At 43.5% G+C, this 27,444-nt stretch overlaps 1 protein-coding gene across 1 annotated transcript in view; it reads left to right on the top strand.

Moving 5' to 3' along the window:
• Positions 1–14,923: 14,923 nt before the first annotated feature.
• Positions 14,924–27,444, top strand: part of LOC144371894 (acyl-coenzyme A oxidase-like protein) — a 235,194-nt gene continuing 222,673 nt past the window's right edge. The window contains exon 1 of the mRNA XM_078035198.1: positions 14,924–15,163. Within this exon, the coding sequence (XP_077891324.1) occupies positions 15,039–15,163 (125 nt within the window). The 5' untranslated portion in view covers positions 14,924–15,038. The remainder of the gene's footprint in view (positions 15,164–27,444) is intronic.

Consider the following 27,444-nt stretch of genomic DNA (forward strand, 5'->3'; position numbering starts at 1 on the left):
TGGTTTAAATATCATTCTTGATGCTTTTTAGGGTTTTATGTGAGCTCCTAATGGGCTAGCATTTTTATCCATTTTTATCAGGCCCCATCAGCCTGAGTGCTGCAAAACTAGGGTCCCCCATGGGGAAAATGGCCCTCTCAAGTCATCCCTTGCCAGTGGAATTGACAATGATTACAGTTCTTTTGGGAAGTGCTATCAATATCTATCAATGACAAGCCTACCCAGCTCACTCCCAGGAAGAGAAGCCATGGAGTAAAGCACAGTTGGGGATAAGGGGTGTGTATAGGACACCCAGTGCCTAGTGCTCAGCAGCCCAAAGCTGGAGTGAGGCGTGTGCTCAGACACGGGACGGCAGTGTGAGCTGTAAAGCAGTCAACCTGGAATCTTACACACACTAGAAGGATCGAGTCTGGTTTGCAGCGATGATCTTATGCTCAGTTCTGCCCAAAAAGCAAGAGGCAGAGGCAGGAAAATAATTCCAATATTGTAAAACAAAGATGAAAAATGCATATTTCCACATGATTATATAACAGAGGTACAGATAAGAAAGGATATTGTTGTTAGTTTTATAAATAGTTGGTTTACTAGGAAAAGGACAGAGGTGTGTAAAGAAGGAAATAGAAATAGGGAGGGGAAAATGGAAATTTTCAACACTTACTAAACTTTCTGAGTAAGTGCAGCATTAGAAAGAAGCCAGAGGAAGAGCAAAACAAGTACGGGTGGGGGTGGAGAGTAATAAAGGCAGCAGTAATAAAGTTCCCAAAAGCAAGCAAGAGAAGGTCCCCCAGAATAACTCCTTGAACTACCTTAGCATCAGCATCCCCGGGAAGAAGTGGAAATGATGCAACAGAGCCCACTCATTGTGTTCATTATGCTTGGCTGCACTGAAATTTGTGGAACAGCCCATATCATCAAGAAAACTCAGACATGGTGGGATGTTTCTCTGGTTTTACCCTGTTATAGTTTTTGAAACCTTGCCTCCCTTCAGTGTTTCCCTCTTCCTAAATACAGCTGGGAACCCCTAAGCTAGAAGAGGGGCTGGGTTATGGAAGAGACTCTTACCCTCTGCCTCCCCACCCACCCCTATGTCTGGGCCTGTTGATGTCCCCCATGCCTCTGCATTTACTTACTTCAGGAAATGCATGGTACAAACTGAGCTGGAGGAGAGGGTCCAAGTCAAAGAACTTGCCAAGGAGCTGAGACTATGAAGTAAGGAACAAAGCTTCAATTGTGCAAGACAGGATGGAACCAGGAGCCAGCAAAGAGGCAAAACGTGACCTGAAGCAAGTGATTTGGGAATCAAGATGAGAAAGTCCTGCTGAGCCCCATTAACAGAATAGGGCTCACAGCTCAATGGTGCCCTGGCCAGAGGGTGTGTTAGGTCACCTTAGAGATGCACAGCTCACATGGAGAAACATGTATTTCCATGCAACCTAAGTGGTTACTGCACATAATTTCCCAAGTGCTTCTGCTCTCAGAGTGAGTGTTTCCTGTTGCTCATCTGAACTGGAGCCACCTGTACTATATGCAATTTGAAATTCCCCACTGGACTCCTGCTTTGGTCTTCATGGCATATTTCAGCATAAGCATGGAACCCTTTCTTGCTCTTAGAAGCCTACCTTTCTGAGCCCAGGATTCTATTCTAGTCCCTGCAGGTGAACTTGCAGCTGCCACACTTTACAGGTACTCTTCCCTGGATTCCTCATGCTGGGCCTTGGTGCACCTGCTAGTCTGAGCTTCTGACACCAGTCCCACAAATGGGGTTATTTTCTAGGGAATAGGGTCAAACCCCAGCACCATTTGTTGAAAGACTCATCTTTCTCAATTTAATTTCCCTTTTGAAAATCAGTTAACAACAAATATGTAGGCTTATTTCTGGACTCTCATTCCATGATCTACATGTCTATCTTTATGCCAATACCACACTGTTTTAGTTACTGTAGCATTGGAGTAGATTTTGAGATCAGGGTGTGAGTCCTCCAACTTTGTTCTTTTTCAAGGTTGCTTTGGCTATTTTGCTTCTCCTCTAATACCACATGAATTATGGATCAGCTTGTCCACTTCTCCAAACAAACAAACAAAGTCATTGTTTTGATCGTGACTGCATTGAATATATACAACAAGTTGAGGAATATTCCCATCTTATCAATACTGGTCTCCAAACAAGAACACAGAGTATCTATATTCAGGTCTTTAATTTCTTTCAATAATATTTTATAGTTTTCAGTAAACAAGTCTTGTTACTTAGCTATATTTATTTCTAAGGATCATATTCTTTTTGATGCTATTGTAAATGGAATTGCATTCTTAATTTCATTTCTTGATCAGTCATTGCTAGTGTGTAGAAATACAATTGATTTTTATATATTGATCATGTAACCTGAAACTTGACTGAATTTATCAGCTCTTAATAGTTTTGTGGTTGACTCGTCAATGTTTCCTATATGTGAGGTCATGTCATCTAAAAATAGTAAGTTTTACTACTTCTGTTCCAAGTTGGGTGCCTTTCATTTCTTTTTCTTGTCTAATTGCTCTGAATAGAAATTCCAGTGCAGTTTTAAATAGCAGTAGTGAGAGCAGACTCTTTGTCTTGTTCCTAATTTTAGGAGAAAAGCTTTCAGTCTTTCATTATTAAGTGTGATGATAGATATCCCTTTATTGGATTGAGAAAATTTCCTAGTTTGCTTAGTATTTTGTTTAGATTTTTATCATGAAAGGTAAGTTCTCTTTCTGTATGGATTGGGATAATCATGTGTTTCTTCCACATTCTATTAAAACAATGTATTGCATGAGCTGCTGTTGTGTATTCATTCACTCTCTCTTGCATTCATGGGATAATTTCAGTTAGTGATGGTGTATAGTCCTTTTACTATGAGGCTCAGTTCAGTTTTCTGGTATTTTGTTGAAGATTTTTGTCTGTATATTCTCTAGAGCTATTAGTTGGTAGTTTTTATTTTTGTGATGTGTTTATCTGGCTTTGGTATCAGGGAATACTGGCATCATAGAATGAGTTGGGAAGTACTCTTTTCTGAATGTCGGAGAGTTTAAGGATTGGCATAATTCTTCTTTAAATGTTTGGTAGAATTCTGCTGTGAAGCAATCTAGTCTTGGGTATTTCTTTGTTGAAAAGTTTTTAAAAATTATTGATTGAATCCTTTTACTTGTAAGTTTATTCAGATTGTTTATTTTTTTTTCTTGAGTCAGCCTTGCTAGTTGGTTTCTAGGCATTTGTCCATTTTATCCATGTGACCGATCGTGTTGGTGTATAGTTGTTCAGAGAGCTCTCTTATGATCCTTCTAATTTCACTAGAGATGGTAGTAACACCTCCACTTTCATTCCTGATTCCCTGCACCCACTTTTTCAGACTTGTTAAAAGTTCGTCTCTTTTTTTGAGCTTTTCAAAGATTTACCTTTTGATTTTACTGATTCTCTCTACTGTTTTTCTGTCCTCTGCTCTAGTCTGTTTGCCCTTCTGCCTGCTTTGGGTTTAGTTTCTTTCTTTTTCTAGTCCCTTGAAATTGGAGGCTGGTCACTGACGTGAGATCTTTCTTTTACGTAGGCAGTTACAGTGCATTTTCCTCCGCCCGATGTTTTCGCTGCAGTTCACGGTTTTTGGTGTGTTGTTTTATTTCTCAAAGTATCATCTAATTTTTCTTATTATTTCTTTTTTACCCATTAGTTGTTTAAGAGTGTGCTTTTTAATTTCTACATACTTGTGAATTTTCTAAAATTCCTGTGTTACTGATTTCTAACTTTATTACATTGTTTTGGAGAATACACCTGGCATAATTTCATTTGTTTTACTTTACTGAGGCTTATTTTTTAAATATTTATTCTTTATCTTTAGGTGGACACAGTATCTTTATTTTATTTTTATGTGGTGCTGAGGATCTAACCCAGTGCCTCATGCATGCTAGGTGAGTGCTCTACCACTGAGCCACATCCCCAGCCCCACTGAGGCTCATTTTGTGGACCCCCTGTGGTCTATCCTGGAGAATTTTCCATGAGCCACTTAAAAACAACATTGATTTGGCTGCTGTTTGGTATAATGTTCTACATATGTCTATTAAGTCTAGTTTCAAGGGTTCTTCAAGTTTCTACATCCTTGTTTGTCTTTTTTAAAAAAATATTTATTTTTTAGTTGTAGTTGGATACAATACCTTTATTTTGTTTACTTATTTTTATGTGGTACTGAGAATCGAACCCAGGGCCTTGCACATGTTAGGCGAGCGCTCTACCGCTGAGCCATAACCCCAGCCTCCTTGTTTGTCTTTTATTGAGTTGTGCCATCCATTATTGACAGCAGAGCATTGAATTTCCCAACTATTCTTGTTGAGCTGTCCCGGCTGTGGGCTGGAGGCCTCAGTTCCTCCCCACATGGACCACTGCCCCAGGACTCTTGCATATCCTCATGGCAGGTAGCTTTCCCCAGAGTGAGGGATCCAAAAGAGCATGGCAGAAGCCTCAATCTGTTAGTATTCCTTCATATATTTTGGATCTCTGTTACCAGGCACATACATTATATATTCTTCATGAATTGATCCTGTTGTGAATGTATAATGTCCTCCCTATGCGTTGTAACGATTTTTGTCTTATAGTCTGTTTTGTCTGACGTTAGTAGCCACTCATTCTCTTTGGGTAAATGTTTCAGGGAATATCTTTTTCCATCTCTCTAATTTCAACTTATTTGTGACTTTAAAACTAAAGTGAGTCTTTTATAGATAGTACCTGACTGGGGGATGTTTATCTATTCTGCCAATATCTGTCTTTAATTGGAGAGTTTAATCTATTTACATTTAATGCAGTTACTAATAATTCTGCATTTTTTATAAGTGTCTTGTATCATTTTATTCCTCAATTCCTCTATTACTCCCTTCTTTTGTGTTAGTTGTTTTCTTGGACACCATTTTGATTGCCTTCTCTTTTCCTCTGATGATTATAATTAACATAATCAAAAATTTTGAATTTAATTTTACTCATTAATTTCTTTTTGAGACAAGGACTTTCTATGTTGCCCAAGCTGGTCTTGAACTCAGAGGCTCAAATGATCCTCCAGCTTCAGCCTCCTGAGTAGCAGATGTGCTCCACCACTCCCAGCTAGTTAGCATCATTTAGAACAATTTAGCTCAAACCAATGCCAACTTATTCTCAATAATATACCAAAAATATTGCTCCTATGTATTTCTGACTCCTCTTATTTTATTTCTCTGGGAGGAAGTGGAATTAGGTTGTTTTCCTTTTTGGATGTCTCCAAAACATCAGTGATCAGCATCAGCATATATGTCATTGTTATTAAGAGGCAAAGAATTGGAAAGAGAATTAATAGACTCAGAGAGTTAAAGGTTTCTATGATGGTTTTCTCAGATCAGCAAAGCTAGAGTGAGGTATTCAAGCTATTCAATAGCTCATATCTAGGATTTTGCTCAACTCCAAGTAATTAGAAATTTTATTGTTAAAATTAGGTGTGTTCCGGGGTTCCATATCTATTCACTGGTTTAGTAATTCATTAGAAGAAGTCACATGACTCACTTATAAAATTATATAATTATAAAATTATACTTACAGCAAAGTGTATTGCAAAGGATTCAGTGCCAGAATGGTAGATAAAACATAGTCATGGGTGAAGACTGAAGAACTCAGGCAAAGGCTTTCTTCCCTCTGCACAGGTTATACAGACATACTTTTTTTTTTTCCAGATTTGAAATGACAAAGACACATGAAAAATGTCTCTTCCCAGGGAAGCTAACTTGAGTTCTTAAACAAAGCTGATCACCTGGACATATCCCTGGTACATATCTGCTCTGTGACCCATGCCATAGACCTCAAACCAGGCAGTGGGTGCATAAAATAAAGGCCATGTTAACTAAAAATGATCCTGATTATCTACTACACCTTGCCTTAGTGCTCTGGGCACACAGGATAATGTAGCTTGTGAACATTCCAAGGGTTACCTCTTAGATCTTGACTCCAGACATCCTCAGAGAAAAACTAGGAGTGCGTGAAAGGGGCCTTACTGCATTAGCATTTTCCTTATGAGATGTTACCATACAAATAGAAGGTTGGGTGCTTGCTTTAAGTAAGTTCACGATTGTGCAGAATTTATGAGTGCCGTAGAGGAAGAGTGTACAAATATGACTAAACAAATATTCCTCAAGACCAAGAACACTGAAATGGAGTCATCTATGCACATGCGTAGGTTTAGCCATTGAATTTCCCAGGCATCAAACAACTCACGCCAGCTGTTCATTACCAATATTACAGATTCCTTCGTGGTAGCAAAGCTGAGCTTTCTACCCACTGCTTGCCTTTTGGGGAGAGTTAAATGAGTGGAAAGGCAAAGAAGAACCCAGACTCCAAAGGAATCTCCTGAGGTTGAGTGGTACAGGACAGTGATGGCAGTGGTACAGGACAGGTCCACTCTGAAGCTCCTTTGGCACTTTCCTGCATCTCTAGCTTGAACCAGGTGCAGCTGGTTCAAGACAAGCACAGCTGCACATGCCAGGCACATGCCATCTCTGCCTCCCTGTCAACAACACTGCCCTCATGCCTGGGCCACATGCCTCACTCAGGGGAAAGCCCCTTTTTATTCTTCAGGGGCAGTGCTGCTGTGACTGTTCTCCCATCCACTCTGAGAGCTGGGCTGGGTCCATCACAGGGTCCCTGCATCCGGCCTCTGCTGGATGGCAAGAACAAAGTCAAAGCTCTTCATCTGTCACGAGGAGTCTGTCTCTACCACCTTGCCTCTCTCTCCAAGAATCCATGCAGTACCTGGGATGGATTATGTCCCCTCTTCTACCCTGGAAGCATCATGCTTGAGGGACCCTCACTTCAATTTTTAAGATAGGAAAGCAGAACTTTAGGGAGCTTAAGTGTCTTGACTCCGGCCATAGCCATGAACTGTGAATGTAGGCAGCCTCCTCAGGAGCTCCCTTAACTCAGATCTAGTGGGGCCTGGACACACATCCTTTTGAAAGCCCCTGCTTGATTTTCTTTGGGCTGGGTCTGCTATCTCTCCAGCAAAATCAACCAGTTCTTCAGCCTCATGTCTTGGAGTAGAGTCCATGGTTCTCCCAGGGGCATTCTCTATCTCTTCAGTGGAGCAAGTTCCCTCTTGGGGAAAAAGGGCCCTTTAACTTGCCTGGTGTGGCAAATGGCTCACTCTGACCACAATATGGTCATAGGACATACTGTGTGCTCTGATACCATTCTACCCAGATGGGGGGAGGTGTTGGTGATATGGTTTCAGGGGTTGGCTGCGATGCTTCCTGTATTTCCCAGCTGTTCTTGTAGCATCACACCCCTGTGTGTGGTGGGGCGGGGGCTGCTGCGATTGACAGTTCAGATACCCAAAATAGTTGTCTCCCCAACCCATGCTACACTGCTCAGATGTGCCTACAGGATCTTCAGTGGCTTCATTGCCTCCTGGCCTTGGAACACTCTCGTCTGAAGGACTCCAGACCTTCCTAGGTGGAGGGACTAAAATCTACCTAGAAAATCAGCTGCACAGAAATGCCGAGAGGAGACATGACAAGATGGAGTCAGCACTGTGCAGGGCACCTACGTCAGGTCTGGGGCCAGTGAGTAGTTCAGTTTGATTGTCTGCTTTCGTATCCCCTCCTGCTGCCTCCTGCAGGTGCTGGTGAGACTCTTCCTCCTGGGCTCCCTTGCTCTTATTCTTTTGTTATTTGGGGTGTAGTTCTTTCTGGAATTCTCTCTCATTTTTTAAAAAAAGTTTTTATGTAATCTTATTTGCCTTATTGCTTATGTAAGGGTGCTAAAGTAGGACAGGAGTTGCGACATGGAGAGAGACAGATTTTGTAAGCTTTGAAAAGTGTTTGAGGCCAGGGGCTGGGGCTGGGGCTCAGTGATAGAGCGCTTGCCTAGCACAAGTGAGGCCCTGGGTTCATCCTCAGCACCACATAAAGATAAATAAATAAAATAAAGGTATTGTGTCCATCTACAACTACAAAAAAATACTTTAAAAAAGTGTTTGTATCTTTTATTTGGATTAAAACTTGATATAACATTTGCCCCTGTTCCATCACTTGGCCATTATTAAGTCAACAAATCTCCCGAGAACCTAACACCCAGATTTCTTTATGACTTTTCTGTTTTGTTTTTAAATTAAAAAGCTCTTTTGGGAGGGACTTATTTTGTGTTTTCTCAGTTTTCTGGTCCTTTTTGTTCCAAAGGAGATCTGTGGCAGCCTTTCCCAAGGAGACTCTCCTATAAATCCATTTGACTGACTTCAAGAAGCTGACTAAATTATTTAGCATCGAATCAGTTTTCCTGGAGTGTCCAGCATTATCTAAAGGACCAAGTTTCTATCCTGATTCATACATATTTTCAATGACACTTATAGGTTTTTTTTCTTTGAGAAAATTATACTGGAACCATGGGCAGTTTCCCCAAATGTTTTCTTTCTAGCTGCATTAAGAGTTGTGAATGCAGTCTACCAAGATTTGCAACCATATACCTCGACCATGGTACCATTGAACTGTCAGATTAAAATGGCAGGAGGGAAGCTTCCTATCCTCTTGGCAACCATGGGGTGGGGTGCAGGTGAGAAACAGGGAGGCTACGGGCACCTGCCCTTTCATTTTCTAGGTGTCCTGGAATAAAAATAAAAAAATAAATAAAGATTTGTGTCCATTTACAACTAAAAATATTTTTTAAAAATTCTCTTTCCTTTTCCTTATGCCCATTTTGTTGTTGTTGAAATACTTGACCATTTGCTATGCATTTTTAGCTTTTAGCTAAGTTCATCTTTATGGGATCTCTTAACATGACTTTTTTTCCCTTGTATTTCTTAATATGTATGTATGTATGTATATGTATATGTATATATATATATATTTGTAGTTGGACATAATCTCTTTATTTTATCTATTTGTTCTTATGTGGTGCTGAGGATTGAACCCAGGGCCTCTCACATGCTAGGTGAGTGCTCTACTGCTGAGCTACAACACTGGTCCCTCCCTTGTATTTCTGATATATCATTTGCCTGACCTAGAGGCTTGATTAGATTTGTGTTCAACTTTTTTCCCCTCAGAAAAGTTAAATAGGTGGAGTCCTGTGCTTTCCATTGTGTCACCAGAGGAGCCAGAGTGTCTGGTTGTGTCATGGCTAGGGAGCTTGGTGTTAGCAGTTTAATCTGATTGTTACCACATACTTGCCAACCTGTCATTAGCCAGTGTTAGTAGCCCTGATGATCACTACCTATCCACCTCCATCATCTCCTGGAAATTGCCAGATAATGATTTCAAAAGTTTTATTCTTTCACACTTATTTACTGAAATATATTCATAAAATATACATCACATATTCCAGGTGAGAATTGTGACAGATGGGAAAGGGCTGCTCTGCTGTGTCAGAATGATCTGGTTGACCCAGGTCTCTGGCCTCATGTTTCCCTGGGCTGAGGAATTTTGCAAGCTATTTTCAATTTCGTGTGTGTGTGAGTGTGTGTGTGTGTGTGTGTGTGTGTGTGTGTGTGTGTGTGTGTGTGTGAGATTTAAATCCTTTCTTAAGCTGCTTATGTTTTTCTTGTTGCTCAAATTGGGCATTTTGGCTGGTGAAGGACTCCTGTGTCCCTTTGACAAAACTTCCAGGATGACATCCTTGCTTTATGGCACTGCAGAGACACTCAAGTTTCATCTCAGACATTCCTGCCTTGCCCTGGAATCAGCCTTTCTCCAGGAGCTCTGGTTCCCTAGTAGGGAATGGAATTTAGAGATCTGAATCTGGGTGCTGGGTGCTCACTGCTGTGGGGTAGGTATTGCTTCTGGATTTTTTTCATGAGCAGAAGTAGCTCATGCAAGTCAGTGAAAAATAAACAGTGAAGTCATACTATTTCCAACTCAAATTTAAGATAAATCCAGAACTGGCTGGACTTTCTCTGTGGAGTCAGGACCAGAACCGTCACAGTTCACAGCCTAATTGTTTCCAAGAACGGAGTGCTTGGGAACCCTTGATGCTAGCCTGCCTGCTGGGAACTTTAAGGAGCAAAGCATGTATTCCCAGCAGGAGGCCACTTGTGCCTGTGGGCCTCATGGAGGCCAGAGTGAGTCCATCAGAGTCCACTTGTGGGAAGGCTCTCATCCTGGGGAGAAGAAGAGGCTGTTGTATCAGGGGTGATTTCATAATGAAGCAATGGCTGTTTGGAGGCGAGCTCATTCCTGAGGACAACATGGTGGCTGTTTCAGGAATCTGTCCCTTCCCTCTCCCGGAATTCCTGTCTAGCACTTGGCATAAGTGAGAACAGTAAGTAAAAGGCTTACTTACATAAAAACACTGGGGAAGACCAGTTTTCCCATTGCAAATGTTGTCCCTTGTGATGACATGAAGGAAAGCTGTGTTTCCTGGTTCTTTTCCCCACCCAGTACATTCTATCCCAGCCCAGGGCTGCATGTGGGGTGGGGAGGTGCAGAGGTGCTCATGATCTATAGGAAAAGCCTCTCAAGGTTCCTGGAGAAGAAGGATGGAAGGGCTTGGTCAGGGGCTAAGCTCTGCATAGGCAGGAGCCAGGTAAATCTGAGTAGTAAAATACCTTTACTAGAACTCCAGAAGTACTCTAGCTGGGCAGTATTGGGAATTAGGCAGACATTACGATATCCACATTTTTCTCTCTTCAAACCTCAGTGCAGTGGCCAGATGACCCATAAGATGCCACACTCTCATCTGAAAAGAAGGTCTAGTTGGACAAGCCCCAGGGGTTGGAACTCTTAACATTTTTTTAGTTGTAGTTGGACACAATATCTTTATTTATTTATTTTTATGTGGTGCTGATGATCAAACCTAGCACTCTCACATGGTAGGCGAGTGCTATACCGCTGAGCCACAACCCCAGCCCCCAACTCTTAACATTTTATGGCTCCATGACCTCTACAAATCATACTGAAGTGCCCCTGGGAACAGGCTGCTTCTGACCACAGAACCCTGAGTCCTAAAGGTAGTGTGTAGTGTTTGTGCCCTAAACCTCCATAAGACAAGCATCCAGAACGTTTACTGAGGCCCCTCAGGTTAGAGCAGTGTGACATAGGGCATGACTTTGAGTTGCATGAGCCCTGGATAGGGTGCTTGGGAGGCCACCAAGAGCTGTGTGCCCTTGGGCAAGTCAGTCAGCACTCCTGGTCGTTCATCTATGGGTACAGCTTAAAAGAAACCTGCCCACCAGATCCACATCAAGACCCACTTAGCTGCTACATGAAGGCTCCTCTGTAAATGCCCAGCTGAGGGCCCTGCCTTGCCTCAGGGCCCAGAAGCACCAAAGAGCAAAGCCCAAGGCAACATTATGACCTCGGGCTTGTACTATCAGGCAGCCCCTAGGGATATCATCCAGATATCAGCCTCTGTGGATGAGTCCATCCTCAGCACAAGCCCACTGACTTCCTTTGTTCCCGGGTTCTTACTTCCACCTTTCTCCCCAGGTCTTCCCCAGCATTGAGGATCTCGGAGCCTGGCCAAGGGAAGCAGGCCCATCTGCCTGTTGTCCTTTGACCGCTCATATGCTACTGACCGCCTAGAAGGAGAATTATTAGCAGAATGCTTTTTTGGATATTTCTGTGTAGAGCAGCTGGGTGGATGGTGGAGTGGGCAACACTTCCCACCAGACTCACCAGCCATAGCAGGGTAGCCATGTCCTCATATAGTTGCTTGGGACACTCCTCTCCTCCAGCAGCTGGCTGATCAGTGCAGTACCCGACCCACACTGAGTCAATCAAAGTCAAATTATCACAGTTGGAGATGAGTAAGAAACGAAAGTATTTCTGATGTCGAAAGCAGAGGAATGTGGGGCTGGGAAACTGTGAGCCTCTATTATCTATCTGCTGGGGACTTAGGTCTCCCCAGAGACCAGCCTGATTTAGGGGAGGGGGGACAAGAGAGGGAGAGAGATCCAGAGACGGAGAGTGAGACTGATAGAGTTGAGGCTCCTGGTCTCAGTATGACCTTCTGACCTTCCCCAAGTATGATGTCCAAGTTTTTCTGGAGTTTTATGAGCCAATATATTTCCATCTTGCTGAAGACAATTCAAATTGCTTTATAACTGAGAAAGTTCTGGTTAATATGTTAGTTTAGAGAAGCCATATTTGATTTTTCCTCTCTCTCCATATACACTTGTGTACAAATGTGCATCCCCCCACTCACTTTTCTTCTGACTCCTTTAGAGAAATTTACCCTGTTACCTCTTAACACTTCAATTTGCTCCTAAAAACAATAACATTCATTTAAAGACCCATAGTACAATGATCAAAATCAGAAACCAACACTGGCTCGGTGATATTATGTAATCCATCTTGTTTAAATTTTACCCATTGTTCTAACAGTGTAGGACTCCACTATGCAGCAGGGTTGAGAATCAGAGTCTGAACCAATGTCTCAGCCCTGGCTACCCAATAGAATCACTGGGGATGAAGAAGAACTTTTAAAAAAATTCAGATGTCTAGGACCTATCTCTAGAAATTAGATTTACTGGTTGGGGTATATGGGTTTTGCCACTTACTGAGCATTTAAAAAAAATTGCAGGCTACTCTGATGCATGGTTGATGCAGAAACAAACCCAAGTTCTAAGCCAATTATGGTTTTTTTTCTTCCCTTGTTGGTCAGTGATTAATTTGAGGTGGGTATACTAGGTTGAATAGTGTTACCGAAAAAAGTTAACGTCAACGTGGAATTTCAGAATGTGGCCTAAAAATTTGGAAATACAGTTTTACAGATGTGATTAACTTGAAGTTGGACTGGTGTACATCTTAGAAGAAGTAGACTTAAAGACACACAGACCGCAGGGACAAGGGCCTGTAAAGATGGAGAGAGAGATCAGAGAGATGAGCTAACGCCAAGGAATGGCCAAGATTGCCAGGAGCCACCAGAATCTGGGCAGAGGTGAGAAGGTTCTTCCCTGGAATTAAAGCACTGCTGACACTTTCTTTTCAGACTTCTGGCCTCCATGTCCGTGAGAGAATAGATTTCTGCCGTTTACCGCAACTGGTTTGTGCTCATTTGTATGGCAACCCTACAAAACTAACCCAGTGGCCATGGGAACTAGATAAGCCAAGGCAACCTGAGGGTTTCTACTGAATCATTTATTTGACCACTTTTCCTTGCTATTATTATTACAAAACATTCACAGGACAGGTGGTAGTCTTAGGACACACTGATTCTTCTAGTATCTTCTGGATAGGCCAGAATAAGCTTCTTGCTTCGGGGTGCCCTTTATCAGCTAGTGGGGGATCTGACCCATTCTCTTGTACTTTGATGTAGCAGCCTGTGATCCTTTAGATGGGGGTTGCTCAGATAGACAGGGCCTGGGAGTGAAGAGGTGGCTTGCTGGGCATCCCTGAAGTCCATCAACAAGGGTTGATGTCAGACGTTTGATTCTATTCTTACCACAGGGGCAAGTGTGTAGAGTTTGAGAGTCTTAAGGTGTTTTTTTTTAATATTTTTTAGTTGTAGATGGACACAATACCTTTATTTACTTCTCTTTATATGGTGCTGAGGATCCAACCCAGGGCCTCACACATGCTAGGCAGCTCTATCCTTGAACTCACAACCCCAGCCCCAGGGTCTTGAGTTTTAATTGGTCTTTATTGCCACAAATATGGTTCTGAGGTTTAATCTTTGTTGCTAGTAGTTGGGAAACAGTTGCCTCTTCCAATCCTGAAAATCCCTGCACTTTCCATTCCTGCTTGCAAACTGACGATGTCTCTCTTCTAAGCTGGTGACAAAGCTTATAATGCCTTGTCAGACACAGCCAATGGCAATATTCACCTTGTGCTTTCAGTGTCTCCTGGAGCCATGAGCTCTTTAGCCATGAGTGGTGACAGTTTTGTTAAATGTCAAATATAATATGAAGCTCCTTCCATCCCAGGTTCAAAGCCAGTGTTTTGGAACCTGGTAATGTGTTGGTTTATATGGCAATAATGATGTTGCTGCTCTTAAGGACATTGAGACAGGAAGGCTATCTTGGATTACCTGGGTGGGACCAATGTAAATGGGTCCTTATCAGAGGGAGGCAGGAAGATCAGAGTCAAAAGAAGATGGACCATGCAGGCAAAGGTTGAAGTGATGCATATTAAAGACAAGAAGGGTCCTGGAGCCAAGAATGCAGACAGCCTCTAGAAGCTGGAGAAGACATGGAAACTGATTTTCCTGTGAAGCTCCCAGAGGGTGACCAGCCCTGCTAACACCTTGATTTGAATAGCCTTGGAAGACCCATTTTGAACTTCTGGCCTCCAGAACTGCCAGAGAATATACTTGTGTTGTCTGAAGGAAATTGGTTTGTGGTAATTTGTTACAGCAGCCAAAGCAAACTCATACAGATGGCATCCCCTAACCTAAGGACAGCAGACCACACCCACAGTGGTCATCTGGCCAGCAAACTAGTGTTTAGAAGAAGGGGAACAGCTAATGTTTCCTGTGTATTTAAATGCAGAGTCAATAAAGCATATGAGAGTCAGAAGATAGGAAGGAAGGTTTTCCATTTAAGTTAGAACTTATTTGTCACTGGCCATGACAACGACAGAAAGGGAGGTTTCTGGAAGAGGAGGTGAGCATTCCAGTTGCAGCCCCCAGCTCCTGGATGGTGGTCCTGTCGCCTTGGGTCCCCTCCTAATCATGGAAACATAATACCCGGCTGGTGGTGGCAAGGATTGGAGCCACGGTGCAGCTGAGCTGGGCCCAGAGCCATGGATCTTGGGAGCCATTCATTGGGGGAGATGGCTCAGACCAGCACCCCTCCTAAGACTCACATATTGTTTCTTGTGACCTACAAACCTGGAGGAACAACTGACCAGCCCAGCACAAGGGGATAGAGAGCAATGCAGGAGCACCTAGGAAAGTTCTTTGTTTTGCACCCAAGGAGGGGCTCCGCGCAGGGCGATGCGGGGGAGGGAGGGAGCAGTCATCGGGTATGCGGGTGAGCAGCGAGAGGACAAGTGCGCGGGCGGAGAGGGGCCTGGTGAGGTGAGACGCAGAGGGCGTGCCCTCCAGTTCCCACACCCGGGAGCTCCTAGGAAGCCCGGAGCCAGACGCCAGCGGGATGGAGCCGGCACAGGACCTGGGACTTGGGGACTCCTCTCTGCACCGCTACCTGGATGGCGAGTTCTGGAGCCTCAAGAACGAGCTGCGCAGGCTTCTGGGCGGCTGCCCGCTCTTCCGGCACAGGTACTGCCCGTGATCGCAGCCCCTGTGATCGCAGCCCCTGTCAGCGCCATGTCCCCTCAGTCCCCAGGGCGTCCCAGTGGGAAGTTCCGCGCCAGGGCGGCGTGAAGTGTGCCTGTGAGGAGAGACAGACCTGATCGTCACCTCTGCAGATGAGGGGCTTTTCTTCCCCACGTGTCAGGGAAGAGTGGGGGCGAAAGGTGGGCGCCGCGCGCCACAGTGACGGGCGCTCCGCTGAGTGGAGGGAAAGATTGGCCTAAAGGATTCTAAACCTGCTTCTGAGTCCCCACCCCGCGTGTCCTACCCCTGGTGAGCACAAGGGGTAAGAAAAGGAGATGGTGTGGGCCACAGGGATGGACTGACCCTGCCAGGGCGTGCCTTGGGTCAAGGGCTGAGGACTCCCAGTGCCCCCTGGAGTACTGTGTGCAGAGGGGGCAGCTGGACAGCAGCAGGTGTACTCTGGTTATAAGGTTAGGTTCTACAATGTCATTTGATGCCATCACAGCCCCGAGAGGTGGGCAGGAAGTTTGGTGCAATTCATTTTGGGTGGAGAAAATGGCTCAGTTACTGGCAAGTTCTGGTCTGGACCAGAACTCTGCACTGCCTCCTGTGGGCTCTATTTTCTCCTGAGTCCTTTGGGGCGAGGGGGCTGGCTCCTTTCAGGGGTCTGAAAAGACCAGCTAGAGCCATTTCAGAATTTTAGCATAACAAATGGCACTATGAGGGTGAAGAGTGAAACTAGGGGTGGAAATGGAGTGAATTATATTCCACGCATGTAGGAATATGTGAAATGCACGCTACTGGGCAGCTCTAACTGACCCAAACTGGACAGGTCGCTGTGTTGGCCCATGTACAGGTTCTCTCTTAAGTGAAAGGGTAAAGTTTCTAAGCTGGAAAGCTTGAATTAAAATGTAAAAGATTAGGTATTATTAAGTTCCTCTGTTACACCCAGAACCTGAAATTCCTGAGATAGTTAAAACAACACCCTACTGGCCATTTAGCCTAGGGCCCTGTGCAGTTTGTCACAGGGCCGGAACCAATCAGTTTGAATGTGTACCCTGCTTAGGAGTAACCCCCCCCTCCTGTTCCTGCCAATGAATGTGCTAATCACGTCTCAATTATCCTGGCCTCTTGATGATTTGTTCTGATGTATGCAAAGCCCCCCCCTCCCCAAAAAGTGTACTTAAGCTCTGCTTGACCTCTGCTCTGGGCTCTGGGCCCTTCTCCCTTCCTGAGTGAGCCTTGAGCCTCAGTGCGCTGAATTAGGATCCTCTTCAATAAACTCCCTACTGCCCATTGCACGAAGCTGGTCTCTTGTGGTCTCTTTCTCCAACGATTCACCGGATCCTTACATTAGAAAGTGCTGGGCTGAGAGGGAAGGAGATGGCTTCAGTACAAGTCAACGTGTCCCTGGAGAGGAATATGTGTTCCTGCATGAGGGTCACCCAGAAGGAAGGTGGGAGTTTCAGGGAGTTGAAAGTGGGAGGTGTGGGGTGAGTATGTCCTTGAGGGTCTCCCCACACATAGTTTTTTTTTTTTTAGAGTAGAAATTAGAAGTTTATTAAAGGACAGCAGAAAAGACTTCTCCCTGAGGAAGAAGGGGACCCAAGAGGTGGAATCCATGGAAGTGCGGTTGTTTCCCCTTTTTATAGTTTTGGTGATGGAATGTAGGTGGGAAGGGTTAGGACACAGGTGGGCCAAATGGGCAGGAAGGACTTTTGGGATGGGCTTATCACTTCTCTGGGATGGGCTATCTCCAAATCTGTTGGGGGCTGTTCATTAACGTTTCTTTGAGGTGGACTTTGGCCTAGGGTCTTTCTGGGACTTCATTAACATTCCATGAGTTGTCCTGTTTTCCCTGAGTCATTCTCAGCATGGCCTCCATTTTAGATTTCACTCCGTATTAGACCCAATTTACCTAAGTACACTGACTACCTAACTTTAAATCTGGCTTCATTCCCCCCTCTAATTTGGGAACTCCTTACTGCTGTAAGGAAGGGGGGCGAAGAAGATCTTTCTGGCTTCTTCAGGCTGAAAAGGGACAATGTGTTGGGCAAGCAGTTTGGAGTCCCCTTTAAAAATTGGGTCTATCGAGTGGTCCATGATAGGCTGGAGGGCCATTTGAGTGATGGGTGGTCTATAAGAGAAACAAGAATTCATTAGTACTGGAACCATATTGATGTAGCAATAAATCCCATAGCACAGGAATATGCCAATGAGTATGATGGCAAAGACAAAAACTAACAATGTTTACCACCAGGAAGTACCAAGAACCAGGAGCTAAGATATTGTTTCCATGACAAGGTTGTTGAGGACATGGCTTCTATCTGAGCATGTAAATCTTTAAGGATATTTGTCACATTGCCAGAAATGTCAGGGATGTAAACACAACATTTAACTTTTAGGGTTACAGATGCCCTTCCCTTAAGGTACAGTTTAATAATTTAATATCATCTGATCTTGCAAAATCCTTTTACTAGTATGACCTGTGTCTAATAGAGAAAACTTTAATTCTGTTACTTAGTGCTGGATAACCATACTAGCAAACATTAAGCCTACCTGTGTTGGTTAGAAATAAAGACCTTAAGCTAAAAACTGCTCTGGCAGTTCCTTTTGATAATTATCAGGCATTCCTGTCTGAGAATCTCTTTTGTAGCCTCCAGTTTACTTATTTATGGAAGTTACATTTAACTATTATTATTAAAATGTACAGGAACAGCTGTGTTTTGGCTTTGACTGTCTTTGCTAAGTGTTTAAGATGAAGCAAGTCAAACTGACTTTTGTTTCCATCTATTGTTAACAGTCAGCTGAGTTACCCTGGAAGTCCTCGGGAACTTCACAGCAGCTTCTCAGTTCTGCTAGTGCCATTTGCGCTAGGATGGGTCCAGGCCTTGCTTGACCATGTGGCTTCCCTCGGAAGCATCAGGGATGTCTCCCTTCTTTGATAACCCTCCTCTTCACAGCAAATGCACTGATTGGCATTCTGTCCTCCACTGGTCTCATTAATCTCCCTGATCAGGAGGTTATGTGGCCTAGAGTTGCAGAGCTCTTTGGAGAAGTCCCCTATTCCCTGATTCAGACTGACTCAGAGGGCAAGAGCCAAATATTGGTTTTCTTGGCCCTTTTGATTTAACTTTAATTTTAAAACTTAATCTTAAACATCTAGCAAATAAGTTAACAGCCTTATATTAAGGGTACTGGGCTTTAGTACCTATTTCTCTATCCTGTAGGTGATGACTTATTATAACTTATTATCTTAAATTAACCCAGGTTGTGTGTTCTTAAATCAGTACCTCTGCAAAACATTAACAGGCAATCTTTAAGCCATTTATGAGAAAACTACAAAACGAAACTAACTAGGGTAAAAACATTTATCTGCCTTAGGTCTTGAAGGGGGAAGGGAGTATGTACTTTGATCGGCCCAAATTTTTCTCTTGATTCTTTTTCCTGAGTGAGTCCAAGATTTTTTCTCTTTATGGCAGATATCATAGCTAAGTCTACTTTACACTGTTGGCATAATTTAGGATTTTCCCTTAGAGCAAAGAAAATCTGAACATACAGCACCTCACACCATTTCCTTTTTTGTAAATTTTATCAAACTGTAAAATTGTATTAAAATTGATATTTTCCTCTGGTGGCCAGGTTTCTCCATCAGAGAGTTTTATTGAGGCCAGGCCAAGAAAATGAGTCGCCTTTTCTTGAGCGTCGGAGGTTCAGATTTATCCCAATTTTTCAATACGCAGGCTAGTGGTCCACCTGGCATATTGGAGAGAGAGAAGCTCCTGTCTGACTGAGAAGAAAACAGGATTCAGGCGCCCCCACCTGAAGGGGGCTCAAGAGAAAGGAACCTTAAGAATCGTCTGAGAGTAGCCCAGACCAGAATTCCGCAGTTGTTCCAAACTCCTTCCTCCACCTCCACACATCCGAGGCAGACCGGGATTCAGGACACTGTGTACTCACGCCAATTGCTCTCCTGGCCCAGACAGAAAAGTTGGAAGCGGCTTTGGCAGAACCCAACATGCCTGCTCTGTATTGAACAGGTGATTGAGAGCTGCCTAGGCTGAGAAACCTCTCACCCAAGTCTTGAAGAGTGGCGGCTGCACTAATTGCGTTTAAGTAGCCGTCAGGTGCCCACCTTACCCTCCAGAAAGAAAGAGAAAGATGCACCTCAAACAGACATGGGGTGCGTACACTTACCTTGGTGTAGAATCTCGGTCTGGGACCTCCAATATGTTACTGCTGTTGACCGGTGGCGAGTCCTTGCTTCCCTGATGTTGAAGAATAACACCAAAGAAGCACGCCGAGGCAAGGTCAGAGTAGAAATTAGAAGTTTATTAAAGGACAGCAGAAAAGACTTCTCCCGGAGGAAGAAGGGGACCCAAGAGGTGGAATCCCTCCACACATAGATTTTAAAGTCATGGTTCTCAAAGTGCGTTGCTAGTTTCCACCGGGTACACAAGACCCTTTAAGAAGGTTCACCAAGTTCAAAGTTATTTTTACATTTGTTACTGGCTTTTTTCAGTTTCATTCTTAAACTATTGTACAGTGGCAGCTTCCAGAGACTACATGATGTATAGTTTTCCAGCAAATTAAACACAGGAGCAGAGACTGAGACCCCCATCTGCCTCTGTTAAGACAGACATTAAAGGGAAATATATCTTATTTTTGTTTTGCTTTGGAAAATAGTTATTTTCAGACACACTTAATGGACCTATTGTTACTTACAAATGATTTAAATATTTGAAAAACTTTGTAATGATTTCGAAGCTCTTTGGGGACTAAATTTGAAGGGTGTGAAAGCCCTCTCTGCCTATCTGCTTCTACACTCCTTAATGTGTTCCTGGGCTATTGCCTCTTTGCCCTTTCAATTTAAATAACTGCAGTTTAAAATATGGGACTGAAGTCAAAGATCCAAGATACTGATTTTGGCCAAGTAGAAGGCACTTCCTAGTGACCTATACCACCTCAGTGCAGGGACCCAGAGAAAGCCAGCCCAGCATGCAAAACCTGGTTGCTGAGCCTGTGTGTCTACCACTGGCCACTGGGGGACTTCCCCCTCACTGGGCTTGGCTGCTGGGTGTGGCTCTGTGGTAGAGCACTTGCCTAGCCTGCAGGAGACAGAGGGTTCCAGTCCCCCGCACCTCAGAATGAGGAGAGTATCTGTCTTGATAGGTCGTCTTAAGCGTAGACGAGGAACTGTTGAGGAGACACACTGGCTGCATATGATAAGGGAAAAAAAGAAAAAAGAAAAAAGACATCTTGTTACCTTAACAAACACTTTGCCATTCTTTCTATGTCTCGTTTACTCACTTCATGATTTCAGAGTTGTAGTAATAGCATAGACATTTCATATTCTTTTTTCCCCAAATGGTTAAAGATTCTGATATCTATTTGATGTCAGAAAAACTTTGTCATGAAAGTTTGAAAGTTCATATTGTACCTCAGGTTCCTCTCCAGATTAGAAGATAGTGATCTTACCTCTGGATGTATTAACGTCCTGCTAGTGTAAATGTCCACAGAAGGCCAGAAATAAACTGGACCACTCCCCAGACTAGGGAAGGCCTTCTGTGGTTAGTCCCCCCATACCCCAACGGGCCTTTGAAGTTAAGAGGGTGTTGGGGTGTGGTGTGGCGGTGTGTATATAGTGGAAATCTTGAACAGGGTCAGCCACTCTCAGGACATGAGAGCCCAGGAAACAGTTTCCTTCTCAAAGAAAAGAGGTGGTGAAATTTCTTTTGCATACCTGCCCTCCTTCCTTCCAGCAAGGGTTTGTTCCTAGGTTGCTCCCAGAAACTCTGTGGTCACAGCCCAGGCCCCCCTCTTGGGATTGTTCTCCCCTTTCTCAAAGATTAGCTTACCCTCAGTTTTTTTCTGTTAGCGTGTCCCCCAGACTCTGGGACTGTCCCAGCTTGCTGAGGGCCATCCTACCCTATAATGCATACAGTGAGAGTGTTCTATTTGCCCCAACAACAGGAGGATTTTGGATAACTTAAGGCTTGCTATGGTTTGGATGTGGTTTCTCTCCCCATGGACTTATGTATTGGAAGCTCAGTCCCTAGCTGAGAGGTGGTGGGGGTCTTAAAGAATACTTGAAAAACTTTGTTATGATTTTCAATGGGATAGATATCAATAGATATAACACACCAACTAAAAGCTCTTTGAGGACCTAGTGGGCGGTCACAAGACTGGCCCCTTCCCATTCTCTGATTTCCTTCTTTCCATGGGATCTCTTCTCCCATTGTGACACCATCCACCATGAGATCTTCTCCAGACCTGAGCAGAAGCCCATGCCAGGCCTTGAGTTCCAGAACTATGAGCCAAATCTCTTTTCTTTTACAAAGTTCCCAGCTTCAGTGATTTCATTATAGTAACAGAAAATGGCCTGATACAATGCTCCCATCAGGATTTGTAGGGAATATGAAAGCCAACATCACAAGTTTGGCTTTTTGAAACATTTTTTACCTTTTTTGTTGAACAGAAGTTCTCATAAGGCTGGTGAGTGGGCATGCTCGGGTATGGGCATGCTTGGGTACAGGCATGCTCATATACTGGAGTGGTACACATCCCTCAGTGGAACAACTTAAAGAGCCCCTTTAATGTTTCCCTTCCCTGAGATCTTTCCATGCCCTTCCTTGAGATTCCCCTCCCCTTCTCCTGGCAGCTCCCTCTCCCCTTCTTTCTCCTCATTCCCTTCTCTTTCCTTCCCAAGAGCATTTGAACTTATCTTTTAACTTTTCCTGTTTAGTTTATTCCTTTAGTCTTATTTATCCATGCAAGTGTTTCATGAACACATTCTCACTATGAAGAGTCAAATAACAGGGAAAATTTGAAAGTTTCCTAAAATGTTCCCTCCTCCAACTCTTTTTTTTTTGTTGTTCTTGTGGTGGTGGTAAAATACACATAACTTAAAATTTACCATCTTCACCATTTTTAAGGGCACAGTTTAGTGGCATTAAGTACATTCATAGTGCTGGGCAGCCATCACCACCATCTCCAGGACTTCCCAAATGGAAGCTCTGTACCATGAAACAAGGGCTTCCTGTTGCCTCTTTCCCAGCCCCTGGCAACTGTAATATTACTTTCTTTCTCTCTTAATCTGACCATTCTAGGTCCCTCCTCTCTAGGAATCATACAGAACTTGTCCATTTGTAGAAGGTTTGCTTTACTTTCCATAATGTCCTCAAGTTTCATCCATATTGTAGCATGTCAGAAATCCTCCCTCTTTGAGGCCAAATAATATTCCATTGTGTGTACATGTCTCATTTTGCTTGTGTGTTCATCTATTGGTAGATATTTGGTTCCCAAACCACTTCTAATCCATTTGCATATTTGTAGGAACTTTTTAACTTCTTTTTCTATGAGTTCTGATACACATGTGGACATTATTTTGTTATACTAAACAGGGTCTTACTATGTGTCCTTTCTTCATTGATGTAATGTGTGAACATACCTAATAAATTATACTGAGTTTGTAATGAAAATACCCTTCACCTGCCAGACCCCTCTCTATTTCATTTCCTTTCCTCTCGGGTAACCATTTTAATTCTTTCCTATTATTCCTATGTTCTTTAATTCCATATTCCTAAGTAATTGCTTGGATGGGCACTTTAGAAAATATTTTTGGTGCCAGGACTTGAACCCAGGGCCTCAAGGCTACTAAGCACATAGTCAACTATTAAGCTAAACCCCTGTGCCTGCCTCTTTTTGATTATAAACTGTGTTTCTGTCACAGAAAATGAAGATTTCTCACTATAACTTATTCTCTGAAGATCAGTGTACTGCTATTTTTACTTACATCATACCCAGACTTAGATTGTTATGACCATAGAAATATTATTCCTAGCCAGTCCCTGGAACACCATGTTTCATTCCTTTCTGTCATAACTTTATCATTTCTTTCCCCGGAGATAGCCATCATGCCCTTTACCCATTTGCTTAGTTTTCTATACATGCCTCACTTACTGACCCCCACACTAGACACTTCTGTCACAATTGCACTCCCCTCGGTGTGGTCAGACCTGTCAGGTAATCCCTGTCCTGCTCCTTCCAGCCCCCTGTGGACTCATGCATTCTGGAGCCCCCCTTCCATGGCCTTCAGTCTGGTCTGGCTGTTTCTGTGTCTTTCACATTGCCTTCCCAACTGCCTTTGCCTCTCCTCTGTTTCCCCAGGCTTTCTCTTTCCTAGTTACTCTTTGGGGAAGATTAGAGAGGTCTAAAGATTCTTTAACACTACTACTCTTGAGAGGTGTGATTTGTCCTTTCTTCTTGAATAGGTCACGGCTGTGCCAACAGAATGTAGCTAAAGTGAGAGTGCACCAGTTTCCAGGCTCAGATACCTCTCATTTCCTGTTTCTTGAGGCTGTCCCTGAGCCATCATGCTGTGAGGAAGCCCAAGCTGGTTCATCTCTCACTTCCTGTCTCTAGAGGTTGGCCCTGAGCTGCCACACTGTGAGGAAGCCTAAGCTAGTCCTTGTAGACAGGACACATGGAGAGAGGTAAAGAGATGCTAACATTCCCATCTGCTCCAACCCCTCTTATTTTCTGTTCAGGTTCCTCATAGGAAAAGTAGTAAACTAAAATAACAACTCATTGTTGTTTTAAGCCATTAAGCTTTAAGGTACATTCCTACACAGTCAAAAATAACCAGAACAACTCTCATCAATTAACTTAAGGAGAAAGGTATACCTAGGAATTATTATTTTTTTTGAGACTTTTGAGATTTTTATGTCTGAAAATGTTTACTATTCAATCAACTGAAAGTTTATCTGGGTATAGGATTCTAGTCTGGAAATAAAATTTCCTTCAGAATTTGAAAGGCATCATGCCATTGCTTTCTAGTATCCAAAATTACTATTAAAAAATCTGACTCCTTCTGGTCTGTGACTTGTAACTATAAAATGTTTTTTTTTCCTCTTCCTTCTGGAAGCTTCTTTTTAGCAATGGTGTTATGGAATTTCATGAGGAGATGGTTTGACCCCTCTTTCTCTCTTCATTGTGTTGAGCATGCTGTGGTCACTTTTAATAAGAAAACTCATGTTCCTGACCTATCTACATTGTTCTCTTATCTAGGGCTACTTTTACTCAAAGGTTGGGACCCCTGGGCTTGTTCTCTAATTTTCTTATCTCCTCTTGCTTATTGTCCATCTCTTTATCTTTCACTCTACTTCCTGGGAGATTTTCTCAACTGTATCTTCCAACTCCTCCTCCTCCTCCTCCTCTTCTTCCTCCTCCTCCTTCTTCTTCTTCTTTCTTTTTTCCCTTAGTATTAGAGATTGAACTCAGGGGCACTCCACCACTGAGCCACATCCCCTATCCTATTTTGTACTTTATTTAGAGACAGGGTCTCACTGAATTGCTTAGCACCTTGTTGTTGCTGAGGCTGGCTTTGAACTCACGATCCTCCTGCCTCGGTGTGTGGCACCATGCCTGGCTTCCAACTCTTATGTTTTAGTGTCTACTATCATATTTTTAATTTTCAAAAGTGTTTTTAAAGTTCTTTGTTCCCCTTTTAAATAGCATCTATTCTTGTTTTCTGGTTATAAAGTATCTTTTTTTTTTTTTGAGAATAGTTGATGATAATGTTTTAAATTTGTTCTTTTTTTTTTTTTTTAAACACATGGCCATAGAATGTTCAATGCTAATTTTTGAGGTCTTCCCTCTTATTCTTCACTTTGCCTCTGGTTCCTTTGAGTTCCTTTTCCCTATTGTTGTTTTCCCCTCTGTATTTTGTTGGGGCTTTCATTGAATGTCTAGTCAACATTGAATATTTGTTCATGACTTGAGAAACATGAATAAAATGAATCCAATGCTGACTGCTGACCACAGACTTTCTTGACCCAGAGGAACCTCATTTGGTGGATCAGGATTAGTGCTTCCTTTTGGACAGGGCTAATTTCTCCAGTGGTGAATCCGCTGGTCTCCTGAGAGACTGTGAGTAGATGACAAGGGACAAGCCCTAATCCTGGAGCCTGGGATCTTGGAGATGAGCAAGAGAAAGGATAGTGTGTAGGCTCCTCCATTCATGACTTCAGGCTGGTCAGAAAACCGTGCTCCCTTCTTGAGACACTGGGTTTCTTTTCTGGGCTGTGAGGGAAGCATCTACTCCATGCCTTTCTCTGGCTTGTAGATGGCCATCACCCTGTCCCCTACCCCTGTGTCTTCATGACATCTTCCTTTGTGCCTATGTGTTCTCACATCTCCCTTTCTAGAAGGATACAGTCACATTGAGTTGGGGCTCACCCTAATGAACTCACTTCAACTTGTTTACTTCTGTAAAGACTGTCTCCAGATCCAGTCATGTCCTGAGGGACCAGGGGCTCGGGCCTCACAGCATATGAACTTGGGGCATGGGACACACTCAAACCCATAACAGGTGGTAAGTATTGCAGACAAAGAACAAGAACTTGTGTGTGTGTGTGTGTGTGTGTGTGTGTATGTGTGTGTGTGTGTCTGTCTGTCTGTCTGCTTGGGTAAAATGCAGTTTTATAAATTTAAGTAGAAACCCCTTACCTTTGACCTCAACTGGAAAGCCATTTCTTTAGAAATGCTGGATCCCCAGCCTAGCCCTGGCTGCCATCAAACAGGGTTTCAAAGAATGCCTGTTGAGTCAGTGAGTAGGGCTGGGGCCAGAAGGGATGCCTAAGGAGCCACCTCACACCAGCCTCACATAGATCGCTCTATAGATCTCCCTCTATGCTGCTGTGTGCAGTGCCCTGAAGCATGGTGAGGGCGTAGGGGGCTGGGGGTATTCCATGCTCTGCTACCAGGGGTAAGAAAGGAGGGCGCACAAGGATTCCTGAACACTTTCTTGTTAGTTCGTTTCATGAGCCTGCAAAGGACAGTGTTTTTCCAGGTCCTTCTCAGACTCTGTGACTCCTGCCTGTGTATCAGAGATACATTGGCTTCTTCTCCTTCTCCTTCTCCATCTTCTTCTTATTTTTGGTACCTGGGATTGACTCAGGGGCACTTGGCCACTGAGCCACATCCCCAGCCCTATTTTGTATTTTTTTTTTTAGAGACAGGGTCTCACTGAGTTGCTTAGGGCCTGGCTAAGTTTCTGAGGCTGGCTTTGAACTCACCATCCTCCTACCTCTGCCTCCTGAGCCACTGGGATTACAGGTGTACACCACCACACCCGGCTTAGCTGGACTTTTGATCCTGGAAGGAAACAGTACAGGGGGTGGGGCGGGGAGAGGGTCTTAGGATTGGGAACAGCTGCTTCTGTCTTCTCTAGGGTGTATATCCATCCACTAAAATGGTGATACATAGGTTAAAAAGAAGTCACACAAGAACAAAGCATGTTTTTGATATGGGAAATTCCATTTGGCTCTTCAAATATCTGGAAGCAGCTCCTCCCTGGTCCAGGTACAAACAGTCACAGGACTGCTGTATGCTTTCTTCACCACGTGACTTACTGAAGAGCACTGCCAGCCTCTTATACCTCTACCTTCAACCTTAAAATAATTGCTTGCTAGAAAAAGTGTTGCTAACTGTGCAAATGGACCATTTTCTTTGCCTCCCCTCCTCCTGGACCAGAAGTTTTAGGTCTGCTGGAGGAGGAGAAAGTCCCCACGCCCCTCAATGTCTTGGGACCTGTTGTTCCTTAGTGGCAGAGCTCCTGGAAGGCCTTCTTACTCCATCCACTTCTAGAATGTGGGCATTGAGAAGGAAAGAAGACAGGTCATGGGGAAAGCTCCTAGTTTTCTTTTGTATCATATTGAAGCTTGGGGCTTCCCCATCTTCTCAGTAAGAATAACACATACAAAGATCCACTCAAAAAATGGATTGGAATTCATGTGTAAGACTTGAAATTGTAACTACTAGAAGAAAGCAGGGGAAAGGCTTCTTCATGTTGGTTTTTTAGTACAATCCCCAAAACACAGGCAGCAAACCCAAGAATAAACACTTGGAATTGCTTCAAACTAACTGTGAACCACACTCCTGGGAAGGGGGTTAGTACTGAAATTGTGTAAGAAACTCAAATAACTCAATTGTAAGAAAACAGACAACCCAGTTCAAGCCGAGACAAAGATCCTGACCAGGTATTTCTCAAAAGAAGACCCACAAATGGCAAGCAGTCTTGAAAATATTGCTCAACTTCATTAAAAATCAGAGACATGCAAATTAAAACCATAATGAAATTTAATCTCACACCTGCTAGAAGGGCTACTGCAAAACAGACAAAAGTGTTGATTGGAATCTCTCCGCCACATGTTTGGTGGGAATATAATGGCTGTGCAAACAGTATGGGGGTTTCTCAATACATTCAATATAGAACTACCAGC

Source organism: Ictidomys tridecemlineatus, chromosome Y (genome assembly GCF_052094955.1).
Source record: "Ictidomys tridecemlineatus isolate mIctTri1 chromosome Y, mIctTri1.hap1, whole genome shotgun sequence".
Taxonomy (NCBI): Eukaryota; Metazoa; Chordata; class Mammalia; order Rodentia; family Sciuridae; genus Ictidomys; species Ictidomys tridecemlineatus.